Source organism: Papio anubis, chromosome 5, assembly GCF_008728515.1.
Source record: "Papio anubis isolate 15944 chromosome 5, Panubis1.0, whole genome shotgun sequence".
Lineage (NCBI taxonomy): Eukaryota > Metazoa > Chordata > Mammalia > Primates > Cercopithecidae > Papio > Papio anubis.
Window position 1 is genome coordinate 67618829 of NC_044980.1, and position 25911 is coordinate 67644739.

General features: G+C 45.8%; 1 protein-coding gene across 1 annotated transcript; it reads right to left on the reverse strand.

Moving 5' to 3' along the window:
• Positions 1 to 8792: 8792 nt before the first annotated feature.
• On the reverse strand, positions 8793 to 22788 carry ENC1 (ectodermal-neural cortex 1). The gene is made up of 3 exons (XM_003899805.5): positions 21668 to 22788; positions 16068 to 17882; positions 8793 to 11378 (listed from the first exon to the last, which is right to left on the reverse strand). The coding sequence occupies exon 2, from the start codon at positions 17867 to 17869 to the stop codon at positions 16100 to 16102; it is 1770 nt and encodes a 589-aa protein (XP_003899854.1). The 5' UTR covers positions 17870 to 17882; positions 21668 to 22788; the 3' UTR covers positions 8793 to 11378; positions 16068 to 16099.
• Positions 22789 to 25911: the final 3123 nt, after the last annotated feature.

Here is a 25911-nt window from a genome sequence, read left to right on the forward strand (position 1 = left end):
GTAGGGCTGAGGCAGTGGATCGCTTGAGCCCAGGAGTTTGAGACCAGCCTGGGCAACATAGGGAAACCACCATCTCTACCAAAAAAGAAAAACACACACACACCCAGAAATTAGCCGGGTGTGGTGACTACCATAGTCCTGGCTAATAGGGAGGCTGAGGTGGGAGGATTGCTTGAGCTAGGGAGATCGAGGCTGCAGTGAACCGTTATCGCACTGCTGCACTCCAGCCTGGGAAACAAAGTGAGACCCTGTCTCAAAACAAACAAACAAACAAGAAAACATTTTCTCTAAACCCTGATGTTTCCCATTTGGTAGTGGGTAGTGGGGCTCCTGTGCTGGGCACAAGCTGCTCCTCTCCTTTACCTGTCTTACTTTACTTTTCTTGTAGATTCTACCAGTAACCATAGTTCACAGAGACTAATGCTGTGCCCATTGTAGACTCTGATATCTTTCTAGGCCCACCTGTGAGTAGGAGTTTGTGTACGTAGGCTAAGCCTGGAGAGAGGAGGATGGACAGGTGGCCTCCTCTCTCTGTCTCCCCTTCTTTCTGCTCCTGGTGGAGGGCTAATGCCTGGCCCCTGGTGTCCAGGTGCAATTCCAGCAGCCCCTTCCACGGCAGCTCCTCCCCCTCCTGGTTCTGAGACAGCATATATCAGCATCCTTAGAGACAAAGGGAGGAGTAATGCCTATCCCTCGTTCTCAGAGGTAGGAAGACATCTGCTAATGACAGCTCACCACCCAGCCTTCTGTAACTCACTGAATGTTATATGACCAAGCACAAGCAGTGCCCACCCAGGGACCTTGGGACTCCAGGGTTCTCTGCCTTTGGTCCTGGTTCTTGGAAAGCAGGAGAACCTGTGAGTGCCATTCCAGAGTTTATGCCAGCAGTCACTGGCCTAGACTCATCCTGGCCTTCTGTCCAGTCTGCTGGGTGCAAAGGGCACCCAGCAGCATCTACACAACCTCATCGTGCCTCTGCGCCCTACCCCACGCCTCCTCTACCCCAGGGGTCCCAAGGCCGCCTCTTCACAGGAAGTTTCAGGAATCCTGCCCTAGCACAGGCCAGCAAGACCAACCTACTGCCATGCAAGAGGAAGGCTCTGCCTCCCTCCAGCTATCTCTAATCAGCTCTAGTGGAACTCTTTGAAAGGGCCATTGTTCTTCCCAAATGGTTTGGTTTATCTCTTTGAACATTTCCACATTTCCGTCAGTGAGTATTACCCTTTTCATGGTTGTTTTTTCCCCAGAAATAAATGAATGAAGAAATAAATTTCTAGTCATATGGACATTTAACTTTCTGCCCCAAGGAAACACCTGAAAAGGAAAATAAAAATATACTGCAGTAATTAAATTTTGAACACTAAGTATTCTAAGAAGTAAAATATTACAGAAATAGAAATTTCTGATTCAGTATTTATACTGGGAGTGGTATAACTATGTATAAGTATTTGCCAAAATACAGACTAGCATTAACTTATGAGTGGTTGAGAGCTGGTTGTTGAGAATATAGGATTCATATCCTCCTGGAAGTGATGTTATAATTGGTGGCTGTGTTCTGGGTCAGGCTTCAGGACTCCATTCTCTGAGCTTCCACTGGTGCTGGCCTGATTCTGGGTCCTGGAACAAGGAATGCAGGAATGAAAGTGTTAGAGACAGGAAAAAACTGAATGGGGTTTTTCCCACACTAACTCAGTCACTCAATACTTTCAACACGAGACGCAGAGTAGGGGTGGGGGTTCCCACACATCAGCCAAGCAATTCTGCAGATTCTGCAGCAGACACCAGTGGGATGTCCACTAATACAATTCAATCTGACACTATCTGCATGGAGATAGTGAGACGGGTGAGTTGCCTGACCACTCCCCCCGGCCCCCCTCACCCCGCAAGATGTGCGACAGGGGTATGGCTCGTCTGTTCCCACCGCCAAGTGCTCAAACCCCTTATGAGAGGGGTAGCATGCAGACAAGCAGGTGCAGGAGCTGGGGCAAGTGCTTTTGGGCTCCAGCCCCACAGTAGCATCTGGGGGTGAGGGCCTGCAACTCCCAAAGCCCTAGTGGGCATGCTACAGTGCTCTTTTAGTTCTGCCATCCACAGACAGCTTAAGTGTTAACCAACTCAGTGCCCTCTTGGTAGCTGGGTTCTTGTCCCGCATCCAGGAAGAATCCGGTCACATGGACAAATTGAAGGATGGTAAATGCAGGGGATTTTAGTGAGTAGTGGAGGTGGTTCTCAGTGGGATGGATGGGGAGCTGGAAAGAGGATGGAGGAGCAAGATGATCTTCCCCTGGAATCTGGCCATTCTGTGGCTGATCTCCTCTCCAACTGTCCCCAGCCAAACTCCTCTTGATGTTCAGGCATTCCTTCTCTTCTCTCCTTCTCTGCTATGCCACTCTTTTGCTCCTCTGCTCTTCTGTTCATCTGCTCATCTGTTTGTGGAGCCTGGGGTTTGGAGTTTATATGGGTACAGGATAGGGGGATGTGGCAGGCCAAAAGGCAACATTTCAGTGCAAAAAAGAGGAATGCCTGCTTCCATTTAGGGCCATGGGTTTCCAGGCTTGAGGGTGGGGCCTTTGTCGGGTAATTGCCCTCTTCCACTCAGTGTTTCTGTCTCCTGTCAGTACCAATAGTGTCAGATCCCAAAGGCTGAGTGTGCAGTCCCACAAGACTGCCCTTGCTTCAGATGCCTGTCGCCGCTGTCCAACTTACTAGAAATCAGGGTTACACAGCTTCCTACTTGAGTTTGGTACTTGTTACTTATAGCTTCTCACAGAATGCAGAAATACTTATGGTGACTGGTTTATTGTAAGTACATTAGGAAGGATACAGATGAAGAGAAGCATAGGGTGAGATATATGGGAAGAGACAAGGAACTTCCATCCCCTCCCCAGATGCATCACCCTCCAGAAACCTCCATGTGGTCAGCTATCCAGAAGCTCTCAAGCCCAGCCCTTTTTGGGTTTTTATGGAAGCTTCATTACGTAAGCATGATTGATTACATCCTTAATCATTGGTAATCAACTTAACTTTCAGTCCTGGCCTCCCACAGAATTGGAGGGACTAAAAATCTCAGTCCTCTAATCATGCCTATGCAGCTCTCACCCTGAAGCTACCTAGGGGCCCCCAGCCACCGGTCTTCTTATTAGTATACAAAAGATGCCTGTCGCTCTGGCAATTCCAAGGGTTTTAGGAGCTGTATGTAAGGAGAAGGGGACCAAATGTATATTTGACAATATTGCAGAGAGAAAGAGTTTTCTCTCTTTCCAGTACATGGAGTTCATTCAAGATAACATTAAAAAAAAATACACCCTATGCTTTATTAAACAATTTATCTGACAACCCTAAAAGACTCCTTTTGTTTCCAATGTTTTTGTAGGGTGTTTAGGGGAGAGGAGAGCATTATAGGCTTTATTTTTTAAGAGTAGTTTTAGGTTCACAGCAAACTTCAGCAAAAAGTTCAGAGTTCCCAAATACCTCATAGCTCCACACAGGCACAACCTCCCTCTCCTATCAACATCCCAGCCCAGAGTGGTACCTTTGTTACAACCCGCATTTCTTAGGCTCCTACTGACACATCATTATCACCCAAAGTCTGCAATTTAATTAGGGTTCAGTCTTGGTGTTGCACATTCTACGGGTTTTGACAAATGTTTAATGAAAGGTATTCCTCATTATAGTATCATAAGAATAGTTTTACTGCCCTAAAAATCCTCTGTGCTCTGCCTATTCATTTCTTCCCCTCTCTAGACATAACACTTTGAAGTAAAAATTTGCCTTTCTCATTCTTCTCCCACACCTACAAGCCTCCTAATTCCTGGTATTCCCCTAGGTCTGAGCCCCACTCCCAGCCACCTACCCAGCCTTCAGATGGACCTGATTCATATAAATGTGTGAATGACTAACAGCCCTCAAAATGCAGTTGAGGTATTCCCGTTTTGAAAAAGGGTGCTGATTGGCACCCCTGTCTCTCGAATAGGTGGGCCCTCTGAAAGTACCAGAAAGGGCTGTGAAGAGGCCACCACTACCAGAAACATCCCCACAAGGTTATCTTCTGCTTTTCCTTTCTCCTTTCATTCCCCTCAGAGTATAGAGATTATTTCAAAATTACAAAATTTGTTCTCTGCAAATGGTTCCCCTGGCAGCAATGCCTTGGCCAGAATGTATGTGGGTGGGTGAGTGGGGCAGGTGTATTTGCAATTTAGAGTTTTCATATGTGTTCGTTAGAGCCTCAGAGAGAAAGAGAAATTTTAGTTCCCACTTTGCAGGTGCCTAGTTTGTGTCTACCAAGGGGCTGATTTCATCTTCTTTGTGGATACAATATTAGCATATCTCATGGACAAAAAAACCCTCACAGCCTTTCTAGAATATCCAATAAACACTCTCCACGTTATCTAAAAAGCGGGTGTAAAATAACTTTTCATAACAAAACGAATCATCTGATAACACAAGAAAAGGGTTAGTGAGAGTCTTTGCTGAAATTCCAACTGCCTTTTCTTGCTGCCGTCCCCCATCTTTGCAGAGATAAAGATTATGGTTGCCACGGAAACAGGACCAGAGAGAGAAAGACAGAAACTTTGTCTCATTTGGTTTCCCCAGGACTCACAAAGAGATCTGGGCTGTAAGTAGAGCTGGACAAGATTATGGTAGATTTATAATTTACTTAGTCAAATTGCTTTTAATTCATCGTCATGCCTCAATGTACATTTTTTTCCCTCTGAAAGTTAGGTCTTGCACCTAGTTGTCCAATGTCTGACATGTAACAGAGCCTTAAAATTCATTGTCTACGATTAAATTCAAATTCAGGACAGATGGCTTAGTCTGAGTATGTGTCAGACAGGCAAAGCACTTAAGATTTGTGACAGGCAAGACCAGGAATTAACTGCTAAGTTTTTGCATTTATTTGTACATTCATGTGCACCATGAATATGGCTATAAAACTTATTTAAGTGTTCTCACTTTATTCAAAATATTCCCAAACAAAGCGACTGTTCTCCTTTTGCAAACCAGACACCCTAATCTCAAGCCCATTAACTCAAAATCCATTTTTCTCATGCTACACGCATGTGTACATTTCATTTACTCAGTCAGGAGGAGAACAGCAACCTTCTGAAAACCCAGCTTGCCTAGAACCCAGAATGTTGGTCCCCACTTCATTTGTGTGAGCCTTTTTATTGAAACATTTAATTATTTTATTGAGCAAACATTTGTCTGTGGAAATAAACAATGACCAGCCAAATGTGAACAAGCAAAGACTGTTTATTCAGAGCTTGCTATATAGCAAGGGAGTCAGCCACTGTCACTTGCATTTTGGCAGAGACTCAAAGGAAGACGGAGAAAAGGGAAAATTTCAGTGTGGGGAAGAAAGAGATGTCTTCAGGTTTGATTGGAGCCTGTTAGCCTGGGGAAGCTGCAAGTGGGCCAACCAGAAGTGGGCATCCTGTGGTGTCTGGGTAGGGGTACATGTTTGGCTTTCTCTGGCTGGTCCTTAGAAGCAAGGACGAAAATCAAGGAAGTAGTCAGTTATTAATCAAGTCCTGGCCATTTGGGGCTGACTGCAAATAATACAGGGGTTATGATCTGGCTTTCTAAACCAGTTGCCAGCGATAGTGGTCTAACTTCCTACAGGTCTGACTTACAGAGAGCAGGCTGGCTTCCTGGGCTGATCACTATAGACAATGTGTGGGTTTCCTAGGCTGGTTGCTGCAGACTGGGGGTCAGAGTTCTATTTTTATACATGGTCTGGCCATGATCCATGGGTATATTCAATCACTCAGTCAATAAACATTTTACAAACAGAAGAACACAAAAAGCATCCGTGTACAGCTCAATGAGTGATCAAGTGTAACAACCACCCAGGAGCCCCCATTTATTTTTAAATTCTCTACAACCTTATCTTCTGAAACTGGCTGTCAAGGAACATTTTGAGTCTCAATCGACTCTTTCCATTGGCTTCTTCAGTCCTCATGTCCAGGGCTGGGCTCACCAGATGCAGGTCTCCTCAGACCACCTCACAGAGTTGGTGTTTCCCACATAATGGAACGCAGGGCAGCCCTGGGTTTCTCACAGTCAGGCTCAGCCCTGTGAATCACCTTCCTCTACATTCCTGGACCTGGAGGAGCAGGTCAGAGTGTGCCTTGAACTCCACCTCCACCACTCCCTTGGGCAAGTTATATAATCTCTCAAGACCTGTTTCTTCATCTCCAAACTGAGAGTAATAATAGCGCCTGCTCTCACAGGGTTGCCAGCAGGGATGAGCAAGGTGAGAGGCATGCAAACCCTTAACGCAGTCCCTGGCACAGCATAAGCACTCAGATTTTTATGTGTGTCTCTCTCCCCATAAAGTTTTAAAATGACAACTAAAAATTACTGAAGACCTACTATGTGCCAGGCACTGAACCTGGTACTTGCTCTTAAATTTCTTATATTATTAAATTTTTCTATTAGAAGGAATGTTAGTCATGCTTATTTTACAGGCAGAGGATCTATGGCTCAGAGATGTTAAGAAATCTCCCTATATTCACCTCAATTTGTCATGAGGATTAAATGAGATAACTGTAAAGCAGGTCCTTAGCACAATCTCAGCTCATCACTTAATGAATGCGGCTATAGTTTACATTGACTCTTTGATGATTCCCTGTAGTACAGGGGTCCCTAGCCCCTGGGCCACGGACCAATGCCCGTGGTCTGTTAGGAAGTGGGCGGCACAGCAGGAGGCGAGCCTTGGGTGAGTGAGCATTGCTGCCTGAGCTCCGCCTCCTGTCAGATCAGCGGAGCCGGGGAAGCGGAAGCAGTAGATTCTCACAGGAGCTCGAACCCTATTGTGAGCTGCACATGTGAGGGATCTAGGTTTTGTACTCCTTATGAAAATCTAATGTAGGAATGTCCAATCTTTTAGTTTCCCTGGGCTACAGTGGAAGAAGAATTGTCTTGGGCCACACATAAAATACACTAATAATAGCTAATGAGCTAAAACAAATCACAAATAATTTAAGAAAGTTTATTAATTTGTGTTGGACTGCATTCAAAGTCGTCCTGGGTGGCAGGTTGGACAAGCTTGATCTGATGCCTGATGACCTGAGGTGAAACAGTTTCATCCCAAAAACATCCCTGCTGCCTCTGGGCCCAGTCCCCATCCATGGAAAAGCTGTCTTCCACAAAACCAGTCCCTGGTGCCAAAAAGACTGGGAACTATCGCTGTAATAGATAAGCCTACCTACTACAGAGAATAATCTGTGTAGTTCCCCCTCCAACGTCTGCTCTCCCTTTGTTCCTTACTAATTAAATCACATTGCTATGGGGTGGCAGTGTGCCAGATAAAAGTACTGCCTCCCCAGGCTCTCTTTTATCTTGGGAAGTTCACGTGTCCCAGTTCCGGCCACTGAGAGGTAAGTGTAAGTCTCCCGGTGAGCCTTTCGGGTAAACTATTACTATTCCAAGAAAAAGGGAGAATGTCCTCTGGCCTGAGCCCTTTCCCCTTTGTCTGCCCCCACTTTTGCTGCCTGGAAAGCAGATGTGATGCCATTAGGTGCAGCTGCCATCCTGCCAGCATGAGGCCTGATGGCCTCGTCGGGGTGCTGTCCCGGCCCTGGACTGCTGACCTCCAACCCGTTTCCCTACTGTGGCCAGATTTTTATTACCATAGCCACTGTTTGGTGTGATCTATCTAAATGAAATCAAATTTCCAAATGAATGAAAATTAAGAATTTGAAGTATCTTTTTAATCTGTCTACATGTTCCAACTGAGATGATAAACAACTCTAGAGAATGAAATGTCTGTTCACGATCATTTCTATAGGAACCATTCTCAACCCCTCTAGGGATTAACATCAAGACGTTTTCCTGAGCCTAAATCCCATCCGTCAACTCCTAACTAACCTGCCCTTCTTCCCTGTCATTTAGTGTCATCCATATGGTGTCATCAACAGGGTTTCCAGGGGTCTTCAACATCATGCACTTGGAATCTGAGGGCTGACACTGGTCCCCAAAGGCTTGGCTGTAGACCAGCTTCACACGGCACAGAACCGAATGATCCTCCTGTCAAACCCAAGGCATCTGCTCTGGCATCTTGGTCAAAGTGCAAAGGCTATAATTGCATTATGCCTACTTGTGAGCTCTCCTAGAGTTCCCAATTAGGTAATATTTATTTTCTACCCAGAAAAGGTTATGCCCAACCTTGCTCTGCACACTGAAACAATAATGGTTCCAACCCGAGCGATAAAGGAGCATCTCAGTGTGACATGAAGCCATCATGAGATGGGGGCAGGAGGCTTCAACTAGTCTTTTGCAGAGCCAGCTAGGACAGCCATCAGCTTGGAAGAAGCTAGGTGTCCATGAGGGGTTAAACTTGTGCTTTTCTGTTGCAGTACAGAAATAATGTGCATATATTTCCACTTTAAATGATTTCTAAAGCAGATGTCAGCAGATGAAAAGAGGATTGAACTCCAGCTCCTTCTCTAACAGCTTTCTGTCAAAATATAACCCACGTGAGGATTTCAAAAAACTAAATTCATTCTAATATAAAGTACTCTGTCTTAATATCGCATGGCATGTGACTTGTTATATTCCCAGCTGCGAATAACCCATAAATGAAGGATTTTGTTTTGCTTAAAGAGATACTCTAATGGTCAACAAAAGTTTTACTTAGTATGCAAAATTGCCTTTGTAACTATCACTAAATGGTGAAATAAAACACGTTCGGAATATCTGAAACGATCCTTCTTTGGACAGACGAGAAAAGGCACAAGTTTACAATGCCTCAAATTGTGTCTTATTCAAATAAAGACCCACACACATAATGAAGAGAAAATCTCTAATAATTTATTGACCTTCAGTTTCACATTGTGAAAAAAAAAATAACAGTTTTACAAAACCTCAAAATGTAGTCATAGCAAACAAGTACATATGAACATGAACATTTTCCTTCAACTTACACAGTTTTGTACGTGAACCACATGGTCAATAGCCAAGAGAGGGACATTATGCGGCTCTAATCACTCTTATTCAAGACAGGTGTCAAGCCCAGAGAAAAGCGGCTACACAATTATACCAGAAGTGGAGGGCTGCCCTTTGTTATGTGTTTCTACAGCAACCAGCCCACAAAATAAGAAGAACCTTCTCTGTCTTATGCCAAGGTTTTTGTGTGTACTGTGCTGTGAATTGTATTTGCTTCAAAGTGTGGGACGTTTCACAGGGTGAGAATGGTCAAGTAGTGAGACCAAATGCCTATATCAATTCAAAGAGCAGGAGTCCAGAAAGTTCCCTGCAGGCTGGGGTCCCAACCCTTACCACAGCTCCCTCTGGCTCACACACAGTAATTAATAGAGGATTCAAGGACAGAGCCCAACTTTGAAACAGCTGCAGAAAATCCATCCTGCCTTCAGAAGCCATGCAGTGACACATACATCTCTCTTGGCAGATTTGCATCATAAACTACAGAGCTGTAACTGCTACAATATAAATGACACTGACTATGCCCACTGGGGGACAATTAGACATTTGCATTGCTTAGAACACATCTAGGAACCAGGGACTGACTGCTGGAAAGTACTCGGATTCTTTTCTTCCAACAGCTAATTTATTTTGGCCCAACTACAGCCCACTCATTCATGGCATGGACGGACAAGCACAATTAGTCTAAAGTACTAAGGTGGAGAGAAATGTTAAGGATTTATCTGTCATTAGACAATGCAAACACGGTCACAATGTAAAAGATTGTTATCAGTCTTAACCCCTATTTTCTAAAATACAGCAATGTGAGAAACGTGGACGAAAGCAGTTCAAGTTGCAAACTTTGGTCTTCCCCCGCACCTCGGCGGAAGCACCTATTTGAGACTAGCACTAATACCTACGACGGCACATGCTTAGTAAACAAGCACTCCAACTAGCAAAGAATGTATTCACAACTGATTTCCAACTCTGCCGGAAACCTTCTCAATAGGGGCCACTGCTTACAATTCTTTGGTGTTTTGTGGCCAAATGTGTTACTCGTGCACCAAAGAGTTTTTTAAAAAGAGATTTGCCTAAGGGTGAGCACTGAAGTATACATTGTGCCAATGTAATTATTGTCTTGGAGACCTTCTAGAACTTGCTAAATCATACAGCAAGAAGAGAAGGAGTTCGGGTCAAGAAATCTGGTGAGTTAATTTCCATCTGTGATACTTCCGTTTTTCCCATTAACTGTGGTTGTGGCAAAGCATTCTCATAAGGTAATAAATAAATAAATAAACTTTGGACAATGCCTTTACCTGTGTCCTATATACAGAACTATTCCATAGAATTTTCCAGGATTTCAAGATATTACACAAAGAAAAAAACTGTAAAGCAATTTGGTCCTTTCCAAATGTCAGCAGCTGAGACTGAATTAGGTAAATCAGATGGGAGTGGGGAGAAGGGCAGAAAGAAGCCTCCCCTTACCCCATCAGTACAACCAAACCCCATGAAATCCCATTAAAATCTGGTGAGTCTGAGAAAAGTGATCTCCATGGTTTTTCTACCTCTAGGATGTCATTTAAATTTCCATTTTGTCATCCTTCCCTGTCTTGACATTTTTAAAATCCACCCCTCCCCAACCCACCCTCCAGTTATACTCCAAATTGTAACTCAAAAGTTTTCATGTTTGTGCAGCAAAGCACATCTCAACAGCCACAAAATGTGCAAAACATACAACCATTCACACACGTCCATACATGTGAAGACAGCTGTAGGCATTGTTTCAGCATGCAGGCATCGAACAATAAATAGCTAAATCTATAACAAACTTCTTAACAGCCAAGGAAAAGTTTAAAGTCACTTATAAATAGAAAAGAACATCTACCAAATGGCTACCAACAAAGTCCCCATTGTTCGGAAACGTTCCTGGGGAGCAGACCCCTTAGAGATTAACGGAGAGTCCAGTGGTCCTCATTCTTCAGCCAGCCCAGCCAGCTTCCCTCTTGGACCCACAGTTGGGCTTTGACTCTCCAGCAGCAGCTGGTGTGGAGGCTTCAAGCTCTCTCCTCAGAGAGGTGACAACCATTTCAAATTTTACACATAAATGGTGGAGCCCATGGAAATCAAATGCTGAATATGGTACAGCAAGGGAAAAGGTCCAGCTTTTCTCTCCCTTTGAGGGGGCTGATTAACGTTGACATTAATCCACAATTACAAGACAAGGACTAGATCACAGGTTTGTTCATTCATATTTAAACCATGTGCTACTTGCACCAAAAATCCCACCCCCGCCCGCCCCCTTCCTTCATGTCCAGTTAGAGCATTTACAAGGTGCAGCAGATTTTATTCGTGTCTTGCAACTTCTTTTAACTTCTTTTCCTTTTTTTCTCTTCATTAAACTTGGCCTCTCCAAAGTAGAAATCTCATATTATAGCATCGAGTGATGGAGTGAGCTGAAACAGACGAAAAAAACGAAACAAAAAAGCATGAAGGATTTGTATGATGCCATAGTTAAGATTTTTCTTTTTAGCCACAAAATTTTAAAAATTAAACTAGGTATGGAGCTGGACAATATTGCTTCCAAAGGTCTTACATGTTCACTAGGAACTGTGCAAAGATATTTAAAGTGCTTGCCTTAAATGCACAAGTGTGCATGTACGCATCCAAGCAGATGGATGGCCTGACAAAAACAGTGGTGTCTAAAGAAGGACCTTCACTTCTTTCCTAAGTGTATATATACGTTCAAATCCAAACCTATATGTCCAGATGCTATTATGAGTTGCCATCTTCTGCTTCCAACATTCATAAAATTTCTTTCTGTGGTTAAACAGAGCCACCGTAAAGTGATCACTAAAGGGTGAAAAGAAGGGAGATTCCTCTGCAAACCCTCCTTGGCCCATGTACCATGAAAGATTCCAAATTAACTTTACCATCTCGGAGGCAGACATACTAATCCTCGTATTTAAACGCATCTCTGCTATCCATTATGGCAGAAATCAGTCTCGCTTCCTTTCACATGACAACGTATCAGGCCTCAACAGCCCAAGGTTGGAGTTTATTCTCAAAGTTCATTAGTCCACACTTAGATGCCAGCAGTTACGGCATACCAGTGCTACAGAATCTACCTACATCAAGTGTGAATATCAGTTCAAAGTGCCGTAACCACAAAGCCTGCACATTTCATAGAGCTTGAATTTCCTCACACTGCTCACCCTTCCCATTTATTTATTTCTCATTTCATCTGGGGAAATTCTGCAGACGGCTTTTGTATCCTTATTGCTGTAACTCTAAGTACAGACAAAGGGAATTCTGGAGGAGCCACTCATGACTTGCATCGAATTCTTCCCACTTTGCTTTTGTGTGTTCAGAAGCCTGATTCATTTCATGAGTTGTTTCTTTTGGCTGTTTCCTAACAGTGATTCAAGCTTTCAAGGCATTCCTTAGACTATGGTGTCATTGCCCCACCTCCACTTCCTTGTAACCTATATGTCAACATTAGGCCAAAAGAATGTATCTTGTAATAATATAAAATTTCAAGACATCGCATATTCAAACAGGAAAAAAGGAATACACACCCCCCACCCCCAAAATTGCATATTCAAACAGGAAAATAAAAAAGGACACATACCAAAAAAAAAAAAAAAAATCTAGAGAAGAAACAAAGCAAATCAAAGCCTAAGTTAGGTTGAGGCCACACGGGCACCATGAAAACAGAGGATAATCAAAGTAATTTCCTCTCTGCCCTTCCCACCCACTGACAGAGCAGCAGGAGGCAGATAAAACCTCCTTGGTGGATGAGCTTTAAGACCTAGGGAAACTTTCTGTTAAACACTGTATTAATTCAGTTAACACCTACATTTGGAGGGCAGAGGAATTTGCAGTTTGGGACTGAGACCTACCTACCCAGCACTTTAGGGCACTCCAACCCCCTCTTAAATGTTTTAAGCACTATCTTGTGTAGTAAACTTTAGACATTTTAACCAACATTCTCCCTGTCGGAAATTCAAAGAGTGGCTTTGATCAGGCGCTTATGCTGCCCTTTAAAAGCAGCAAACTTGGCCCTGTCAAATTTAGTTTTTATGTGTTTGACTCTCTCACTGGTAGCACCAAGGATGAAGAGGATGTTATTTCACGTATAAATTAACACTTTACTTGCTCTGTTTCCCAGGGACCGGAAGGGTATGATTCAGTTCAAACACCCAGGGTAGGGTGAAGTCAAGTGTTTGCCAACATGTTCACTCTGGGCTGAAAAAGGAGGAACCAAAAATGAAGTCTAAAGATAACAAGCAGATAAAAGTCAAAGAAACCTCATTTTCCTACCACATACAAAGCTAATTCCACTGCCATTATCTCACAGTGAGTTAGGGTCTAAACTGAATATTGAACACTTACTACATGCCAATCACTGGGCTAGGTATTTTCACCTCTTTTAATTCCCCTATCAATTGACCCAAGTCTGAGTTGGGACAGATCACAGGGGAATTATAGATCAAACCACTCATTTGACAGAGAAGCAATCTAAAACTCAGAAAGGTCTAGAACTTAAAACTAGGGCCAGAATACACACGTGGCTTCTCTCCTCTTTCTGCCTCAATTTCCTTATCTTGTTCCAAGGATGCCAGCCAGCCTGCCCATTGTGGTTATGTACCACCACCCTGGTAGCAATTTTTATGGCTCTTCTGTGCAAATATAGTCAGTTCTGGACTAACACCCAACTAAGTGTGCTGTTAATTGATGCTTTTGCCTAGGAGGTTCTTTAAACCTGCTTTAGAGGTGAGTCATGCATTCATATCTCAAATGAAATAACCACTTTCAGAGCATTTGTTTATTCAAGATTACTGAGATGCCAGCAAGGCTACAAAAAACCAGTTTGGTGTGGGACGTTATTAGCCCAGTTGCTCCCCAGAGGAGGTGTCTGACTGTTCCTGCTGTTTTGAAGGAGTTTCATTCCAGGAAAGCATGACATAACTCAGAACTCTGATAACTGTACGAAGGGTGGAAGAGATAACTGAAGAAGTGAAAAAAATAGCAAGCTGAAGGCTATGCGCAGTGGCTCACGCCTGTAATCCCAGCACTTTGGGAGGCTGAGGTGGGTGGATCACTTGAGGTCAGGAGTTGAAGACCAGCTTTACCAACACAGTGAAACCCCATCTCTACTAAAAATACAAAAAAGCCAGGTGTGGTGGTGGGCGCTGCAATCCAGCTACTTGGAAGGCTGAGGCAGGAGAATTGCTTGAACCCAGGAGGCGGAAGTTGCAGCGAGCCGAGATCTCGCCATTGTACCCCAGCCTGGGCAATAGAATAAGACTCTGTCTCAAAAAAAAAAAAACAAATAGCAAGCTGAAATGTGAGAGTAAGGCCAAGTTTAATGATGTTTCTAAATGAGTTGTAAGGGATGGGGAAAGAAAAGACCAATGAGATGAAACCCCTCTGTGCTTAGCTTGCCACTAGGCCTAGATCTCCTTTTCTCCCTTTGAAGTCCCCTTCAAAGGTGTGAAATATACAAGGGAAAACAGAGCCAAAAGTTCCCAAGTAAATGAGTTTGTTTTCATCGTAGTTCCTCCAAAGCAGTTACTTTCTTCTCTTATTATTAGTAATAAGCCCATGAATCACCAAAACAAATCAACACATTCTGTGTGCGCTGGGCTATACTTACACATGCCTAAGCAATTCCTGGGGCCAATCCTAAGAATGCTTAGCAGCAAAGCAGCCATGAGCTTTGCGAACTCTGAACTGTGTAGGCCTATTAATTATCTGAGCCAAGAGCATTATATACTCTTAAATACACAGACAACTATTATGTACTCAGATATATGACGCAGAAACACAACTTTGACAATAGCCTTGACAATAGGGGCAGCCTGACTAAGTCTGAAAGGCCATAGTTTTGGAAGTTTAGGTGACTCAGTGTTATCTGCACAAATTTCTGCTACGTACATGCAGCCTTTTACAAAGACAGATATAGATTTATCTTTAAAGGTAATAAATGCCCTAAAGGGTGCTACTTTTTAAGGAAAACATTTAAAATACGCTAACAATTTTGGAGAGAATAAACTAGGAATGAATTTGGGCAATACATTTTTTAAACCCTATTCATTCCACAAAGGGTTTGAGGAAGCAAAATTTGAATAGAAATGAAGTATCACCTGGGATGACATTGGTGTCACGGATGTGAAGCTCAAGTTTATTCAGTGGCAGTGCAACACGATGCTCCAGCGCAGATGTCTGGAGCCAGACCCCCTGCATTGACTTCCTGACCAGTTCCACCACTTACTAAGCTCTGCTCACTCGGCAGCTTAGCCTCCTTAATGCATGAAGTTTTTTCATCTATAAAACGAAGCTAGTAATAATTCCCCACAGAGTTGTTGTGAGGATAGAATGAGACGATCTTGGGAAACCACGTGGCACCGCTGCAAGCACACAGTGAGGGCTCAATAAACATTAGCTGGCATTCTCAACAGAGGTCAGGGGTTCTCAACCTGGTTGTTCATTGGAATCATCCGGAAACTTTCTAAAAATACTGATGCTTGGACCCCACCCCAGATCAAATGAAACTAAGTCTCTCGTATGGGCAGTTTTTAAAAAGCTCTTCAGGGTCGGGCGCGGTGGCTCACGCCTGTAATCCCAGCACTTTGGGAGGCTGGGGTGGGCAGATCATGAGGTCAGGAGATCAAGACCATCCTGGCTAACATGGTAAAACCCCGTCTCTACTAAAAATACAAAAAATTATCTGGGCATGGTGATGGGCGCCTGTATCCCAGCTACTCGGGAGGCTGAGGCAGGAGAACGGCGTGAACCCAGGAGGCGGAGCTTGCAGTGAGCCAAAATCATGCCACTGCACTCCAGCCTGGGTGACAGAGCGAGACTCCGTCTCAAAAAATAATAATAATAAAATAAATAAAAAGCTCTTCAGGAGATTCTGAGGCTCAGTAAAAGCTGAGAACCACTGGCTAATGCCACTGGGGGGCTGAGGCTGTGGTCAACACAAGTTGGTAGGTTCTAGGGGCACCAGCTCTCTTATTTTTACAGCTTTGGTAGTACCTCTGCAGTACAGTCTCTGTGGATCAGATCTCACCCCATGTACTGAACTTACGCAATAGCCTTATTATATGCAGACTTGCATCTATAGCTAAACTTCTTACCTCGTGCTCACTCTCTTTAGAATGTACTGCATTTAAGAAGGCAGATGTTTCCAGGTGCTGACAAATGCAGTAGGAATCAGCGAGTACGGGACGGTGGTGATGCTGTTCCACACATCTAATGTTGGATCGTAGCAGTCCAAAGTCTTGCATCGCTGAATGCCAAAGTAGCCTCCAACCACGTAGAGTTTGTTTCCGGAGGCTACAGCATGGCAGCTCATGCGCTTTGCTGTCACATCTCCCACCTTGGTCCACTGGTAAGTCTCACTGTTGAATTTATAAGCAGAGCAGGCAGAGAATTCTGTATCACCCCCCATAATAAAAATCTGGTTCCCCAGCACAGCTGCTGCTGTGTAACGCCAGGGCTGGGGACAGGTGGCCGGTACAGTCCACCTGTTTTCACACTGATCGTAACACTGAACTTTGGGGAGCTTGTCATGACTGACACTGGTACCTCCAAAAGCAAACAACTTGAGTTTGGCACTCACTACTGCGGCGTTGCTAACGCCTTCTCGGAGTGGGGCCACCATGGTCCATTTGTTGGTTGTGGGGTCATAATGTTCTACCTGCTTTAGAGAGACTGAGGGGGACGCCGGGAGGCAGCCAGTTGCGGCTGTGTGCCCCCCAACCACATATAGGCAGTGCTTCAGTTCAGCAGAGCCATGGCCAAACCTGGCCACCAGCATGGGGGCAGCTTTGGACCACTCCTCGTGCAGGGTATCATAAACCCAGACATCTTTCGAGACCCCATTTTCAGACCCCCGCCCCCCAGTAATGTATACTTTGCAGCCAATCGCACATGCACTAAACTCTTTTCTTGGGCTGGGAATGTCAGCCTTGGGAATGATTTCTTTGGCCTTCTGGTCTACCAGATACAACTTGTCACACATGAAAGTTTGTCCTCCCAGAAGGAAGAGGGCATGGCCGGTTTTCCGAGGTCGGGCACAGAGGCTGGTTACCACACCGTCATTCTGCAGGATTTTCAGTTTGCACCTGATGGCCTCTTCCACAATTTCCTTACTCTTTCTCTGCTTGGTGATGAGTTCCTCCATGGCCACATTCTCCATGAGATAGATGGCTGGCAGAAGTGCCAGCCTTACTGTCTGCAACAGTTCTGGGAGGTAGCAATAGCGCTTCTTCAGGTCATAGCTGATCCAGTTAATTGCAGACTCGTACACAAGCCTTTCATCTTCTGTCTCCAGCTCTTCACTGGACAAGAGTTGCACTACCATGTCCTGGGGCAGCTGGAGGAAATCTTCATTCTTCCTGATGGTTTGAAAGTTGCTGAGACACATTCTCCAAGATAGTTCGTACAGCTTGGTGCACTGGTGTGCGTCAGACAGCAGCAGCATGCCCAGGCAGTTGGTGGGATGCAGGTTCTTTTCCAGAAACTCTGCACATGCATCCCGGATGTCTTGAAACTCCAGCATGTCACCAGCTTCCAGGAGCGATTCTGCATTTTCTTCATTGATGATGACCCGGGAGGAGTACGCATAGTCAAGCAGCAGCTCCAAGACTTCTGGGTGGATGGAATTGTCGAAGTTGACCTCACTGTCCTGGCTCTCTTTCAGGCCACCACTGAACATGGCCTCAAAGTAGCGACTGCATGCAGCCAGCACTGCCCGGTGGCAAGGGAAGGTCCTATTTCCGGCATGGAGAAGGACATCAGTGAAGAGACGCTGCTGGCGTAAAAGATTCAGGTGAGTGAGGACGCTGTCAGCGTACGAGGACTTGTGAAACAGATAGATGTTAATGGAGCCGCTGCTGGCCCTGGACTTGCGGTTCTCATGCACGCTGACTGACATTTTGTTTCCACTCCTAAAAATAATAATAATAATAAATTGAAAATGATGCTCCTGATGTTCAGAACAGCAGAACAAAGCAACAATGGTTTGGGACAAAAAACAGAACACTTTGTAGTTGACCATGCCACCTACTATTCTAGAATAGTGTATGGCCATTCCAGGACAAAGCCAGAGACAGCTACCCAGAAGGAAAGATATTCACTGTAATACTGTTGAGCTATTTGAACTCTGCACCATTTAAAAAAAAAATCACTGCATAAAAAGCAGGTTGATCTTGGAAAACCTGATTGCCAACTTTCAGGCCATTGAAGTCTTTTAAAATATAAGTCAGCAAAAGCCAAGAGGAGTGAGGTCTCATTCTCACAGCTCCCTGTCATAGTCCAGCTGATTCACTGCAGGCCACTTAAAATGCCAGGTTTCCTGCTCTCATAATGCCAGGATGGGCACTGGCTTTCATGCCTCATGCAACATAAAGCCATGTGTAAAACAAACACCTAATAATTAATTCCATTAAGAATTCCTTTGGTAAGACCCAATCTGCCGGCACATACAGTAAATGGGAAATGTAAGGCCAACTTCTGCAACGATCAGACCTTTATTTAAATGTTACAGATAATGTACTTCATTTTGTACATATTTTTGAGACCAAGTCTCACTCTGTCACCCAGGCTTGAGCGCAGTGGTGCAATCACAGTTCACTGCAGCCTCGAACTCCTGGACTCAAGTGATCCTCCTGCCTCGGCCTTCTGAGTAGCTGGCACTAAAGGTGTGCACCACCAAACCCAGATAATTTTTTGTATTTTTTGTAGAGACAGGGTCTCAAAGTCCTGCTCCTCCCACCTCGGCATCCCAAGTTAAAGATTAATTTCTAACCACACAGCTCTACCACTGAGGAGTCCTAAAAGCACCCCAATTTGAATACCCATATATTGATCAGCAAGCCTTTAGTCAAAGCACGGAATAAATTCTGGCCGTAATCACCAACTACCTGTCTTGCTCTGGACAGCTTCCAATGTGAGGATTTGGCACATAAAAAGAAGAATATTTTGAGTAGCATACTCATGACTGCTGTTTTCTGTTCTTCCTGCTTTATATCAATTCTTGGAAAACCATTTGCAAGAACAAAAGATCCACCCCTGTCTTTTGATTAAATAGTGCACCACCAGGACTGTTCCTATATACCTGCAAATGCTGGCACCTGCATAGAGGGAGTTCAAAATGCAAACACTGCTTTATTTAAATCAAAAAATACGTGTCTGTGTGTGTGTGTGTGTGTGTGTGTGTGTGTGTGTATTTTGCCAGCTGTTGTTCATTTAGGACCACCTCAGAATTTATTTGCCGACTACAGTGCTTTCCTCAGTATCTACAATGAAATTATAGTAGAATCTAATGCTATCTTTTGGCTTTCTTCAGTAAGAACACAGTAGGCTAGAGACATAGGAAATGCTTGTCATCCATCTTCAAAAACTGAATCACATGCCTTCATCCTTTTCTTTTATACCACCCCTCTGTTACTTCAAAGGAATGAAGTCCTCAAGAAGCTGCCTGTCCAAGGATTCCTAAGGAAGCTGTTTATCCCGTTGTTTATCCCCAGAGGGTAAACTGTGTGGCTGGTTACAGTATCTGTTCCAGACACAGAACAGCCAGTCCTGAAAGTGCAGCTGAAACTCTGTTTCCTTTAACCATTCAGATATTTTTAAATTTACATTCTAAGAATTATTAATAAATGCAAATGAATGATTTGCCACAGATTCATGGGCTAAAATACTAACTTGCACCTCCCCAACCAGATGTGAGCCCCGCTGTGAGACTGCACAGAAAACCACAAAGGCAGGGGCAGGACACATATACCTCATGCCATTAGGTGATGCAACTAGTTTTCTTTCCTTTTTGGAATGTAATTTTTTATGATGAGTAAACATGGCTTAGTGGAAGAAAGGAAGCAACAAAGTCCTAGAGCTCCAGTGTTAGGAAGACTTTACAAAGCACCCAGTAATCTCCACAGTGACTTGGGATATAAAAAATGGTGAGGAGCCAGCCTCACTCCCACCTCAGGCTAAGTGTCTACTGTCTACTCCATTCTAACCAATGCCCAGTGTTCTGGAAAATGACCATGTGAACCTAGGGGAATGCATCAAGTTTCCAAAGGGTTAAAACATCCATTAGCATTCTCAATGCTCCACCACTATAGTTGTTATTTTAATTAGTACATTCAGTCTGAAGTATTTGGAGGAAGACTTTAAGTATAAACCTGGATAGACTGTCTACATACTCCTATGAAGCTACTGCCTCTCAGACTAAGAGCAAATGCTGCCCTGACTGAAGGAAGAATGAGGTTCCCTGAAACTAGGTGCACAGACACCAAAATGCTTACACGTTGAGCTGGAATCATGCTGGGCCCAGAACACATTTCCCTGAACATTAGATTCAGGATGGTGCAAAACAACATTCACAACCAGACCTACAGCTAAGAAAACAATTTGTTTAGAAGACCTTAGGATATAGGATCTACATCTCTCCACATCCTGTGTTTATGCTCCTGTATGTTCCAGGCTGGCCCAACAAGCCAGAAGGAAGAGCCTAGCCTGTCATCTTGGATACCATCCAGATGGAAAAGCACGTCACAGCCAAAATCACAATCAACATTCTTGCAAAAATGTTTGATTAAAATAAAAAGTAAACTTGGAAACCCAAGGGGAAATACTTGCTTTCTGGTTTAAAAGTGTGCAAACTTCAAAATATCAGCAGAAACCATGTATACAAGTCACTGAACACACCTTCAACATAAAATGAATCATCTTTCCAGCATTTTTAAGCCCCCAGAGAAATCACATTTGCATATCAAGTAAGTGGCCAAGAAAATGCACACTTATACTTAACCTGCGTCTACAAAGAAGACAGAGAAAAGGGCTGCTATTACTGTGAACATCAAAAGGGCTTCAGTTACAGTAAATTCAGTTCACTTCATGCTCCTAATTCAGGCTCTCTGCCTCCAATGCTTAGCGTCCCGCACGCTTCTCCAGGTTTTGAACCTGATCTCAATCCAATCAAAAGAGAAACTAGGCAGATTTTTTTCTGGGCATTTATATTACCGGTAACAACAGAACATTATAAAGATCTTGTTAACAAAAGTAGCTTCTTGCCAGAGTCTTTTTATTAACACTTGCAAAGCTATTTAACAAGCTGGCCATGCCTGTGTGACACCAAACTGCATGTGGATAAATTCAATGTTTCATCTCCCCGCCCACCAATTCCTATCCTTTGTAACTAATAATGTTAACACGACAGATCAAGAAACTAGTTTTTCAGAAAACAGTTTTCATTCATTCTCTATAAGACATTTCCGCCGCAGTGAACATGCCCGCTCTCAGGGTGTCTGTGCGTGGCCCCAACTTTCCTCTGAGCCGGGAAGGATGCAACGTGGGCCAACGATTCCGCGCGCTCCGCCCTGGAGGCTGCGGGGAGCGACGCAGCGCGACATTCACCCCCAGGAAAGCGCTGCTTTCCGCGGAGGAGAGAGGCTGACTGTATCCTTAGCTCTGCTCCTCGCTTCCCCAGCGGCTCGCCCCGGACATTGCACCGCCGGTCGACCTCTCTGGCGATGCCCGGCTCCTGCCTGCTGTGGAAGGGCAGCGGCAGGCACCAGTCTCCGCACCTAGAAGAGTTCCCCCTGGCCTCAAGTGGAAGCTGCCGGCTGCCCGGAGCACGCTCACCCCTCGCGAACACACCCCTGCAGCCGAAGCAGCCCCTGAAGCCGGCAGCGCCTGCAACAGGTCCGGGGCAGTGGGGGAAACTTACAGCAGTGGCGACTGGCCGCAACGCACAACTGAGTTCTAGCGTCGGTCACGGGCAAGGAGGCGACGAATCGGTCGTCTCAGCCCCGGGAAGCGGTGGCGAATGCCCCGGAGAAAGGAGCGCCAGCCGGGGAGAGGACTGCGCCCCGAACGATGGCTCGCGGACTGGCTACCGCTGGCGTTCGCCTCTGCCTCTTGTCCCCACGCCGCGCACCCGGCGTCCAGGACCCGCAGAGCGTCTACCAGAGCGCGTCACCGGAGCGGAGAGCAAGCCTGCCACTGCAGGCGCCGCGGAAGGAGGCGGGCTGTGCGCTCGGGGGAGGGAGCTAGAAAGCGCCTTGTGCGCCGGCTGCCGCCAGGCGTCTGGACCCGGTCTCCGCAGCGCCACCGCCGCACCGCCTCCTCTCCGGCTGCCAGAGCAGTCTGCGCCCCGCCGCGGTGCGCCCCGCTATAAGTGGCGCGGCGGGGAGGGGAGGGGGCGCGTATGCAAAGAGACCGACACCGGGGGAGGGAGGAAGCGCATTAGCGCGGCCCGCGGTGTAGGAGGAGGAAGAGGAGGAGAAGGAGTGGGAGGAGGAGAGGAGCTGGGGAAGAGCGTGTCGGGGGAGTTAATCGGGAGAGGAAGCGGGAGAGGGGGGCTGCGGGGACTGCAGAGAGACAAAGCGGACGCGCTGTCTCAGCCGCTGGCAGCTGCAACCCCGGGAACCGAGAATAAAATAAGTTTTCCCGGGTTCGAGTGTGTCTGCGCCTCTTTGAGCCAGCCTGGTTAATGGACAGTCCCGAATCTGAGGGACGCACCTCAGGGGAGCGCAGCCCGGCGTTGTACGCTCGGTGATGCCAGAGCCCGCGCGATGCTCTAAAAAGGGCAGCAAGGGGCGAGCTGGATATCCACAGGACAGGCCCTGGGCACGCATAGATAGCTCCTTGGGTAGGACGCCCAGAGTGGGGAGAGATAGTGGCAATGGAAGGGCAAAAGTCTGAAAGCTTTGGGGACACTCGGGTTGAGCAAGCCAGGACTTTTAAGTTTCTTGCTGGCAGAGAGCCAAAGAGACTCCAGCCCCAGGCATTTCCCATGTGTCCTCCCTCCCCATTCCCCAGCGGGTGCGGCACCCCCGGCTGGACTCTGCCCTAAGCCAGGCGACTGCAGCGGCAGCCGGGGTGCAGTTCTGCGGGGCGCGCACCACGTGCTTTTCAGCCAATCGCCGCGGCCGCTTGATTCAAAGTGAACTCCTCAAAGCAGCAGCCACGCCGCCTCCTCTCCTAGCGATAAAGCCTCCATCACCCTCTCCTGTTTTTTATCGCTCGGTGGTGTTAGTTTGGAGTTCAGTAAAGAAATGGCTCAGCGCACACACACGTTTAATAGCCCCGCGTGCCAGGAGAAAGGAAGGCGATTCGAAAAATAATCTCGCGTGGTGATCACTTTTACGAATCCCATTTATCTTTGCAACTAGAGACTTGTCTTTCCACTGGGAGCTAAAATGTCTGTTTTTTATTCGGTGTTTGGAATTAAGTGTATAAAGGAACGGGATAGACGACCGGTCCAGCCCCCTTGTTTTACAGGTGGGAAACCGAGGCCCAGGGAGATGTGAGTTGCCTGGCTCGTAGTCACTTAGCAACAGTGTCCCAGCTCTGCAGCTCGAGAGTGAGGGCCCCACGACAGAGTTAATTCCGTCCCCGGGTCCGCGCGTCCCCGAGCGCCCGCGCTTCGCCTCCCAGCTTGCTTTAAAACACTAGGTGCAGGAGCGGTTTAAACTGGCTACGGAGGACCCACCGTGGCGCTTCCAGAGTCCAGACTGCTGAAACCAAGACTGTCAGTTCTTCACTCTAATTTCACTTTCCTTTACCCTTGTTCCCTCCTGGTATTTGCGCCGAGAAATTTCGCTCCTTGCAAACAAAGAAAGACAGTGCCCTCTGAAGTCCTTTGTTAGCATTAACTCGGCAGCCTCACCACGAACCTTTCTCTATATATATTTTTAATGCAGAGTCAGTCTCGGCTTGAGGCTGCTTCACAGACACAGCCCGGATCAATTCATGGCAAGAACCGCGAATGGCGAGTCAGGGGGGCTGCGAGGTTACAGAGCGTGGGCAAGCAGCACTCAGGTTCTGAAGCGAAGACCAGACAGATGGAAACTCTGCAGACTCCAGAGATAGGTGCTGAAAAGATGGGAGGTGGAAATGTGTAACTATTGCACATGTGTCTTTTTAAAACATGTTTCTGTGGCCTGTGGCAAGGTGTGGGGGAGCTCATCAAGGCAGCGACTAACGCACCTTTTAGACACCTCCTAGACCTGCTCTGTCTGCCTCCTTTGTGAGTCAAATCTACCTAAAACGGCACCTAGACGCCCTTGCCTAGAAATGGACTCTGTACATAGCTCAGCTGGTTGGTTGGAGATTTTGGCACTGGAAGCGACCGAACTAGGGACAGGTATGTATCTTTACTGCCTGGAAACTGCGGGATGTCCTTAACCAAGGGAACAGCAAAGTTCAGATCTCTTTGCGAAGAACTTTGCTAAGCAGGCAGGGCTGAGAAAGGAAAGAAATCCTCTGGCCATTGTATCACCATCCACTGGTGCCAGTTTCCTGTATCTTTTCTACCCAATGTTGCCACTTTCTATGCTTCAATAAAAGAAAGAAAAAAAGCTGTAGACTGGAAAATCTTGAAATGCATTCAGTGACCATATACATTCGCTTCATCTGCCTCGGGTAGACAAGCAACACAAGAGAAAAGACGTTAGCTTATGTAAGTTCTAAAATCTGGAAAACATTTTCCTGCTGAAAGTCACAAGAACTAAACTTGCAAGTTTGGAAATCATGTGTGCTACTGATGACCTCCTACAAACTGTACTCTGGTTTGCTTGAGCCAATGTATGACTAGTTTTCAGGCAGTTGGGCAGTTTTTAATGTTTATCTCAGCTGAAAATGATTTGCAAGTTAGCAAATTTATGATCATAGCAACTCAAACTGTATAATCCCACAGCATCTCTCAGCCAATCCTAAAGGTAACTCTTATCACCCCACTCACACAAGGAAAAGCTGAGCAAGTCTTCATTCTGTACAGGAAGAAACTTCTAAACAGGGCTGTCATCAAAACTGGACGGCCATAGACATAGCAGTTATCTGAGTCACAAACAAGTCAGGAAATGCTGCTTGTACTGTATCCGCGTTACACAATAGCCAACACTTCACACAAGATATTAGGCCAGTCCTGTAGGCCCCCGGGAGCAGGTCTTTGCCTCTGTCTTGTGACATCAAACCAAAGTCTCATTTTTTAATGCTATTAAGAAGCTGTGCCCAAGGCTTTGGGCTTGTTATCTCCCTTAACAATGTTATTTTGTTAGGCCGCAAAATAAGCAGCATGGGGTTAAATGTATTAGCTGCCTTCAAACCTAATTTATCTTCATTCCTTCCTAATTTACACTTGGGCTGAATTAATGAGAATGATTTAATTAACACGGTGCGATCATGGTACCAGGGACAGGACAGCTCAAGGGATTAGAACAAACAGTAGGCTAAGCAGCTGCCATCCTGCCTCCTGTGGTCTCCTGAAGCCCCACCCAAATTCAGACATGTTCCCTGCTGGTATTCCAAAAGTGCCCTCTTTGTTTTGTGAGAACACTTTCTGAATCTGTGCAAGGAAGATAGCACAGCTTTCCTTCCCCGTGTTATTTGCTAGATGGACTTCAAAGCGTGTACTGGAGACACAGTGTGGCAGAGAGGCCAACTGCCCACCAAAGATTTGTGCTCCTCTTCCATAGTGTCAAGTTCGTGTTGGCAAGTGGACGCCCAGCCAGGGACCACACCTCCCAGTAGCACATATGTTGTGATCAACACCCCTGAAGGGGAAGGGAGGGAAGCAGGGTGGACAGATGGAGATGCTAAGCTGGAATGTGGTGTCAGCCAAGACTTGGCTGACCCCATGGGGACCTCTGGAGCTGAAATGGCCTCACAGTGTTGTCCGCATTTGAGGCAAGAAGGCTAAGCTTTTATAGGGCTACGTTACCCAGTTGCTGAATGCAGCTTGCTCAGGGAAGGGACCATGGCTTTGGGCAAGGTGGCGCTCTTTTGCAGAGGGAGCTGCCAGCACAGCACACCCAAAGGCTGGAGGAATAAGCACTCCATTCCCAAAGGAGGATCTGAGAACCTCAGAACAGTGAGAACACAGATACGTAAACCTAGGAAAAGGAGACCTCAGCTTCCATCAGCAATCCTCTTATTTTTAAAAAGAGAGAGAGAGGAAAGTCTGGCTGT

What these genes read in the sequence shown, in the direction of transcription:
- ENC1 (XM_003899805.5), bottom strand. Translation starts at nt 17,869, where the DNA reads ATGTCAGTCAGCGTGCATGAGAACCGCAAGTCCAGGGCCAGCAGCGGC.